The 8,579-nt window shown below is 46.1% G+C and overlaps 1 protein-coding gene across 1 annotated transcript in view; it reads left to right on the top strand.

Moving 5' to 3' along the window:
* The first annotated feature begins 898 nt into the window (after positions 1 to 898).
* Positions 899 to 8,579, top strand: part of Tbx20 (T-box transcription factor 20) — a 55,318-nt gene continuing 47,637 nt past the window's right edge. The window contains exons 1-3 of the mRNA XM_052727409.1: positions 899 to 1,025; positions 4,005 to 4,254; positions 5,102 to 5,266. Of these exons, the coding sequence (XP_052583369.1) occupies positions 899 to 1,025; positions 4,005 to 4,254; positions 5,102 to 5,266 (542 nt within the window). The remainder of the gene's footprint in view (positions 1,026 to 4,004; positions 4,255 to 5,101; positions 5,267 to 8,579) is intronic.

Below are 8,579 nucleotides of genomic sequence, written 5' to 3'. Positions count from 1 at the left end.
ACTCTTCTCATCTATTTGGGAACTTTTGAACGCCGTAGGACATAGTGGAAACTGTAAAACTCGCTGAGGCTTCCTCTGGTGGCGTTGGATCCTGCACCACACGCGCATCCCTGGTTCTGGGCGGCAGTGCAAGTGCCGCTCCAGGCATCCCGTGCCGCTCCAGGCTACGGGATCTGAGAGAGGTGGCAGAGGCAGCTGCGTCACCCTGTTGGTGGCAATGTTTACTGTGAGGGGTGCCCAGCTCTTCTCCCGGAGCGCTGAGGCAGGAGGGCGACGCGCCCCAGGCGCTGGCTCCAGGCGCCGCTTGGCCCCGCCCCGTGCCGCACAGCCAGGAAGCGGTGACGTGAGACCACACTGACTGGCTGCTGCGGGCAGGGACGGCCACGGCCAGCAAATTAAGGCGCGGGGCAGCGGGCGCCCAGGCGCAGTGTTGGTCGCGCCTTGCTGCGCTCAGCACAACGGCGATCCGGCTCCCTGGTTTCCGCACCCTCGAGAGTCCCACAGCGGGTCATCACTTCTCGGTGGCCTGGGCCACTCTTCGGTCCCCAGCAGGGGAGGGAGGGGGGACTCGGCGTGGGTGCTGGGCACCCTGCATTTTGCGCAGTTGATGTTTGGCGTGCCCGGCGGCTAGCACACAGTTTTGAGTTCGCGGCTGGTCCACACCCTGCTTTCCTGCTGGTTCCAAGTCTCCGCGCAGCTCCCTGGCTTTGCTCTAGCGGGCTGGAGAGGCCAGCGTGGAGCTCTGGGGACGTGGGGACGGACTCTTCGGGAGTCCCCAGTTCCGCTCTGACGGCACTCGGGAACTTTGAGCTGCGTTTCGGGTCTTTGTCTCCCTTGGGAGAAGCTGGACTGCGGTTTGGCAGGCCCGGTCCCTGACCAGGACCGCACGCTGGGGACCATGGAGTTCACGGCGTCGCCCAAGCCCCAGCTCTCCTCTCGAGCCAATGCCTTCTCCATCGCCGCGCTCATGTCCAGCGGTGGCCCCAAGGAGAAGGAGGCAGCAGAAAACACCATCAAACCCCTGGGTAAGTCGGGGTGCTAGGCCGTCCGTAGGGGCCGTGTTTCTCTACGTCCCCTGGCTACAGGCGGTTTGCTCCGTGGGCAGCAAGGGTGGCCTTTTCTCCTGGCCAGATGCGCTTCTGAGTTGACCAGGTATAGGTCCCGGGGAGGGAGATTTTTTTTTTCCTTCTCTGCCCAAGTTTTCTTTGGGGCTTCTCCATCAACTAAAGGTCGTGGGAATCCAGGCTGTGTTTGTAGTCGCTCTCCCCAGTTTCCTGGAATCCCGAGGTCAAGTAGACAGTATGCATGATGTGCAAATTTGAATGAAAACAAGTTCAAGGACAAATAAGAAGTTTTTGTTTTGTTTTGTTTTGTTTTTTTAAGACCCAGAATTCACAGTGCGTGTAACACCTGAGCATGCGCTTGGAATGGAAGCCGCTGCGCAACTTCACAAGAAACCAGTTTAATTTTTCCATCACAATAAACAGGCTTAACAGCTCTACAAAGGGCTGTAAAATAAGTCTTCCATACAGGAGCCGCTTTCTCCAAGGAAGCGCGGGGCTCATCAGTAACCCTCACTGACACTGGCCATTTTCAGTCGAGATTAGCAAAAGGCCTCCCCAAATTCCTCGACATTTAGTTACACTGTTTTTGCATAAACTGTTTTCTTTATAGAAGACACTAGGATCAGACTGAAGGGAGGAGAGGTGAGGTTCTCAGGAGCACACTTGAGTTGTATGAAATATGCAAACAAATGCCCCTGACAAGGGTTCTGATAACCCCTTACAACCCTTAGAGAAAGAGTTGTCTTTCACTCTCGGGTCTTAGGAAATAATTATCACACAACCTAATCACCACTATTCTTAAAATATTGACAGGAATCAAATAACTAACTTAAGGCATTTTTTTAAAACTTTCACTAATTTTTCTTTCTTTTCTCTATCTTTTCCCGACTCTAATACATATCACATCCAAGATAACAGCCAAGAAGAAACCTTAAGGGGCTCGGAAAAATAAGGAGCTTACACAGGGACAGGAGAGAGCTGAAAAGCAAAACAGCTTGAAACTAAGAAGGAAACGCAAGTTCCCCTAAACCCATGTCTAAACATGAGCTCTGAGCTGCCTCCCCGGTTCTCACCAACTTCCATCTAAGTCAAAACCTTGGAGAGCAAGTGAGCTAGCCACCAAATCCTCATTTTTTTTCCAGACATATCATTGGCTACTAATTTCAAAATTGGACTGCTGAGATGTATCAGTACCATTGTCCTTCCTACTTAGGGGAGAGAATTCTTCTTGAATACCTCCATCTCATTTTGGTACCCAGTAGGAAATGAATATCTCAGGTTAAAATTCCTGACAGACATGTGAGCAGTGGTCTGGGAGGCTTGCCAACTCCACTACTATCATATCTACATTAGTCTTTTCTTTAATTTTTCTAAGCACCCCTCCTTTCAATCAAAATTACAAATTCTAAATGCTAAGCCAATCCCAGCTCTCCACAACCTCCCTCCCCCCCCACCCCTACCCTGTCCGGTGTCCGAATGGAGTTCGTTCACTTGTTTGGGAATTTTGGGAATAGCTCTTGTTTATTACCTTCTTATCCGTTACACTCACCAGTCCAACAGAGCACAAGAAATGACTAAATCGAAGACTTGAAGGCAGAAACACTGAGGGATCCGTTGAGAGGCAGTGGGATGTCTTCACTGAAAAAGAAAACAGAAGTGTAAGGGGTGGGTTTCTGTGTCCCACGCTCGCTCCACCACTCAAGTACATTAATTCTACTCAACATAACCACTTGAGTAATTCTGCTTTCTTGTCTTCCTTCTCCACCTTCCGTGATGCTCAGGCCAGGTGGGGCTGAGAAAGCTCACCTGTCAGTCCTTGGAAAATGGAGAAGTTCAGGTTCCTTTTTGATTCCCTGTAAATATGTGGGTGTGGGTTCCCTTCCTAAGGTGTTTCCAGAAAATAAAGTGTCGGTACTCTCTGGTTTCCTCTGATTTGGAAACAACCTGCACAACAGTTAATTTGGTTATCCTTCATTTAAAACATTTCCATGAGCTGGATTATTACTTTATGAGAAGAAAGGGCAAAACCCTATTTTCCATTAGCCTCACGTTAAGAAGCATGAGGAATAAAAAAAATCATTTCATAACAAACTCAAGCACACACCACACATGTGCATGCAGGTAACTAGAACTCTGTGGTTTTCCTTGAGAGTAGTTAGAGTATACTGGTTTGGTTGGGGGTTTAGCTACACACTGCAGATTCAGGTAGTTTCTTTTTTAAGAAATGAAAGCTGGTTGGCCGGATTTTGAAAGCTTCCCCTGTATTCCACCAAAGTTCCTGTGGAGGTCTTTTATCAGCTGTACAGGAGAGTGTCTGGTTCATAGGGTGATATTTTCAACCCACTGGTAGATGGCAAAACCTTCTTCTCTCTTTAATTTAATAGACCAGGATTGAAGTTGTTTCCCTCACTTTCCTGCCTATTTGGAGGAAACAAACAGTCGCATAGATTATCTCTCCAGTAATCTGTGTCAGTCTTCACACACACACACACACACACACACACACACACACACACACACACACACACACACGTCTTTTAGAGCCCACCGCTGTGATTTAACAAACTGGATGCTGGTATCTTTCTAGTGCCTCCCTCTGTAGCTGAAAAGCCTAGAATTTGGGATGATTGTTGTGATATTTACATTCTATCCCTCAAGATCACAAGTTTTCCCTTTCTTCACTCATATTCTGTTCCTAAGGTAGCTTCATCCACGTCGGTAATAGGCCCTGGTTCCAGACAGATCCTGCTTATTAGATTCGGTTAGTGTCCAGCACCGGGCATGTCTCAGGTACATTTTTGCACTGTGATGGATCACACTTTTCTGCTTGAGTTTCCAAGTTTAGCGGCACCAGACCCAAGGGCTTGTTTTGGGTGCTCTGCCCAGCTCCTTCCTTGTTGACGAGTGTCAGCAGTCAATCTTTCTTCTCATTGCCTCCAGAACAATTCGTGGAGAAGTCGTCCTGCGCCCAGCCCCTGGGTGAGCTCACCAGCCTGGATGCTCACGCGGAGTTCGGCAGCGGGGGCGGCAGCCCTTCCTCATCCTCTCTCTGCACAGAGCCACTGATCCCCACCACCCCCATCATCCCCAGCGAGGAGATGGCTAAAATCGCCTGCAGCTTGGAAACGAAGGAGCTCTGGGACAAATTCCATGAACTGGGCACAGAGATGATCATCACCAAGTCCGGAAGGTAGTTGGCGCGGACGGGAGCCGGACTGAGCAAAGGGTTCAGGCTGCGCTCCCGGGGGGGCTGGAGTGGGAGCTGCCCGGGCAGGGGTCAGAGCAGTGGCTGAGCTGAGAGGCCTCCGCTTCCCGCCAGCTCCCTGAGAAAGAGTCACGGAATTGGAAGAAGGTCTTGCAATCGCAGGGTCTGGCTGCAAGACCCCACACCCAGAGAAGGAGACCTTGCCACGCAACCAGGTCTTTGCTCCCACCCAGGTATCTTGGGTTCGAAGCAAGGCCCGGTTGGCGGGAGCTTGGCTGGGGACTGCAGGAAGGGGAAGGAGAGGCTCCGCGCTATATTCAGTCTGCCGAAGCCTCCTGCTTCCAATAAAAACCCAGCTGAAAACCCTAGCGGAAGACCGATGAACTCCGGGTAGTGGAGGCCCGGGTGGCGGCCCCCCGGGCGTGTGAGCCGGGATGCTCGCTAGAGCCTGACCCTGGGCGATTCCTGTCTAGTCTCTGAAACCAACTCCACGAATCCCCTCCCTCAGGAATGCCCGGGATTTTTGATGGGTTATGCAACTGAGTCACCTCTGGTTGTTTGGGAGAAAACAAAACAAGCTCAAATTTTTTACCTATCAGTTGGGGCCCCCGAAAAAGAAACAGAATCTTTTTTAGAGGGGAAAGTTCTGTCTCTGTAGGCACATCTATGAGGGTTCATAAACGAAATAAAACAGGACAAACAAACAAAACCAACAACAACCAAAGGGGAAATTGAGACTCCATAGAGGGTGGTTCCAACTTTCTTCCTTTCCCCCCTAATTCGGGTCAGCTCTTTACAAAGAGTGAAGCCCGCCTCTTCCTCTCTCTGCCAGGAGGATGTTCCCGACGATCCGCGTGTCATTTTCTGGAGTGGATCCTGAGGCCAAGTACATAGTCCTGATGGACATCGTCCCGGTGGACAACAAGAGGTATCGCTACGCCTACCACCGGTCCTCATGGCTGGTAGCCGGCAAGGCTGACCCTCCCTTGCCAGCCAGGTTCGTGACTTTGGACTTCTTGAAGATTAAAGTGGTATTAACCTTTCTGATTTATGTGAATTTTAAGCGAATTGTTTTTAACCACCGGGCTCTGGCGTGAGAGATTTCCAAGCCCGGACACCGCAGGAATGAAAACAAAACATGTCGGTTAGTCTTCAAGAAAGGTGAAGTTTGTGCATAGAGAAAACATTGCCTTTAATTTTATCTCTCAAAATTAATCCCAGATATTCGTGAAATTTCAATTTAAATATTTGTTAGAAACGTGACCTTTTTGAGATATATGTATATGTATAATATTTCTGATAGAGTGCTTAGAGTAAGAATAAATAAATATGCTGATAGCTGCCCTAAAATCTTCATGTGCATAAAATATTTATGACATTTTTAGCCATTTGTTATCAGTGTGATTACATCTGCATATGCTTAGCATCATTTGGGTAAAACTGGTTGTTTTTGACCCACAGAAGACTCACAGGTTTTAGGTAAGGACAGCAATTTCTTCTTCCCCCTCCACAATTTTGATGGATAAGCATAATTCAATAAGTTAATATTCTTTTACATTAAACACAGCTAATATATTGGAGACAATGCAGTTTGTATTCTTGGTTACCTTTGCTAATAATGTTTTTAAATGTCTCTATGAGCCTTCCTCATGAGCGTTTTACTCAAAGGAGCATTCAGGAGGAATAGTGTAAGAGCTGGAGTTATAGGGGTCTGTCTGCAGATGTTAATATAAAGCGAACAGCATGTGTTGACTCCATTGTTTCCAAAGAAACTGCCTGTTTCATGACGAATTTTTGGTAATTGATTGAAAGTTAGATCACAGGTAAACATTTACTTCGATGTACAGATCCTTGAAGGTGTGGCTGGTTCTTTGTAGGCATCTAGTCTGCAGCCACAGACACTACAGACACCCAGCGGGGTGGCGGACACAGTCCCGGGGAGCACCACCTCCACCAGCAGAGATCACATTATTGTCTTCCAGCCTGTTCGAGGCACCAGGAAGCAGATAACAGCACTCTGGCTTTTCGTTCTTAAAACAGACCAGGAAAGCTGCCTCCGAGCCTTCCGAGTCAGCATAGTAAAAACAGTTAGGACTAAGAAATACTTGTAAATGGCCATTTGTTCTTCCAAGTGAAAAAGCAATGCTTTGTAATAGATATTAAAATTAGTAGAATTGGCGTTTTCTATTATTTACTTTTGAAAAGCCAATTCAGTTAAAAAATTCTTTTTTTTTTTTTTTTTTTTGAGACAGGGTCTTATTATGCAGTCAGGCTGTCCTCAAACTCATAGATAATGACTGGGCTCACAAGTGCTCAGTTTCTAATTTCTTTTTAACAGAGATCTGAAAGAGAAAAGAGAAAGGGGGGAGAGAAGGAACTTGAGCAGATTCCTAACCATTTTTCTAAGCACACATTGGTTTTGGCTTTTCTAGCCTTTCTTTTTCTTTTGTCTTTTACTCTTATTTATCTCCTATTTTCTTCCTCTCTGAAAATATGGCTAGACGCTGCAAGCCAGCGGGACTTCATAAATATGACATGCTTGTTTATGTTTCTAATCTGTTCTGGTTAGAGAAAAAGTGCCTACCAGTGTGCTATCTTAACTGAAGCATGTGTAAGCTATTGCTGGAATTTTAGGTCGGGAGGAGGGGGGTGAGGGAGGAGAGGGTGAGGGAGGAGAGGGTGAGGGAGGAGGGGGTGAGGGAGGAGGGGGGTCCTCTATGTTGTTTCATGTATCCTGGTTTGGCTTATTTAAATTAATATTAGATAAAACCATGACATGGAAACATTTCAGGTAATTAATGGAAATTCCTGGTGGTTATTATTATTACAGAAAATAGTTCCTAGATTTTCCACCTCCATAGAGGAAGGAACTTGGGAAATCAGAATGCTTGAGCTGATGGTAGAAAGTCAGTTTCTAAGAAACTTCTGAATCAAAGAAGCCCTTTTTTCCCCCTCAGACCGAAGTCAGTGATTTGTAATCAGGAAACACAATACTTCATAATATTATTTGGTAGTTGTAACAGGCACAACATTATTCATGACCAAAGTAATGCTACATTTTCATACCACTACTGTAATTTATATTTAAATAAATTCATATCTATGCTAATGTGATTACATATAGTGAATATGATAAAGGAGGAGCATGTCATCAATTTCTAGATCTTTTAGTAAACTGGGATCCTAGGAGAGAAGGATGATGTGATACTGATCAATAAAATAACAGGATTTGTAAAATTATACCTTTGGAGAGCTAAAACTTGACATGGTATTGTATTCGAACTATCAAAGTATACTTGTATTTACAAGACAATTATGAGCACCCTCCAGAAAACGGAGAGAGAAACAAGCTTCTGAGGCCTGCAGAGTTCCCCTGCGGGTGGGGTGGGACTCCGGTACTGTCAGCCTCAAGGAGGTTCACTCCCGACCTGTTTCATCCATTTCAGCAACGGAACAGATTCTTCTGATCTTAGTCTTTCTGTATGGTAGACCGTGGCACAGAGTACTCATTCTTTACCCAAATATTGCCAGTAATGTTTGTTCTATGACCTTTCTTCCTGCTTTTCCCAACAAAACTATTTATGAATTCCAGCTATAAGGATGGTATGTAGAATTTATACACAAATAAGCTGACATGTGAGTAAAGGAATTTGTCAGGGCTGCTGATAAAGGGCTCCTTGATACGATGTGAGCTTCGCATGCATTGAGCCCAGAGGTCAATTCCCAGCACATAAACAAAAACAAAAGAAGAACAGAAAAAGAAAGAAAAAAAAAACGAAAGAAAGGGAAAATGTAATTGTCTTATGCAAAAGAGGATTTCGCCCTCCTTCGCATTCATCATCTCACTTTGATTTTGAAGGATTGCGTGAGGAAGGCAGTGGGGGAGGGTTTAGGAAGGGCCGCACTTAGTGTGACCGCAGGGTGACAGAATGGCTGGCCTTCCTTCTACAGTGAGTGTGCATTCCTTATGCAGCGCAGCGAACCAGTAAACACGAGATTTCCTTGCCAAAGCTTTTTTTTTTGCTTAAGTTTTTTCTTTAATTTTTTTTTTTATTTAGATTGTTAAAACTTTCAGCACATAAACAGTTGTAATGCAGCCGTGTGCTGGCGTGTAAAGTGGGCAGGACAGGAAGCTCTCAGCTCAGATCCATAAACTAGAAAGCATTCACTGTGTCCTGCACTGAAAGTTAGCCAGACTTGTATTAGTAAATTAAACTGAGTCACTTTTAAGTTTAAATGAGTTGGTTCTCTAAAGTTATTTCCTCATTTGAATTGTTTCTTTTCATCGCTTGACAGTAATGCCTATATTA

This window comes from Peromyscus californicus, unplaced genomic scaffold (genome assembly GCF_007827085.1).
Source record: "Peromyscus californicus insignis strain IS unplaced genomic scaffold, ASM782708v3 Scaffold_11__1_contigs__length_118956290, whole genome shotgun sequence".
Lineage (NCBI taxonomy): Eukaryota > Metazoa > Chordata > Mammalia > Rodentia > Cricetidae > Peromyscus > Peromyscus californicus.
This window is presented reverse-complemented; position numbering and strand designations above follow the sequence as displayed.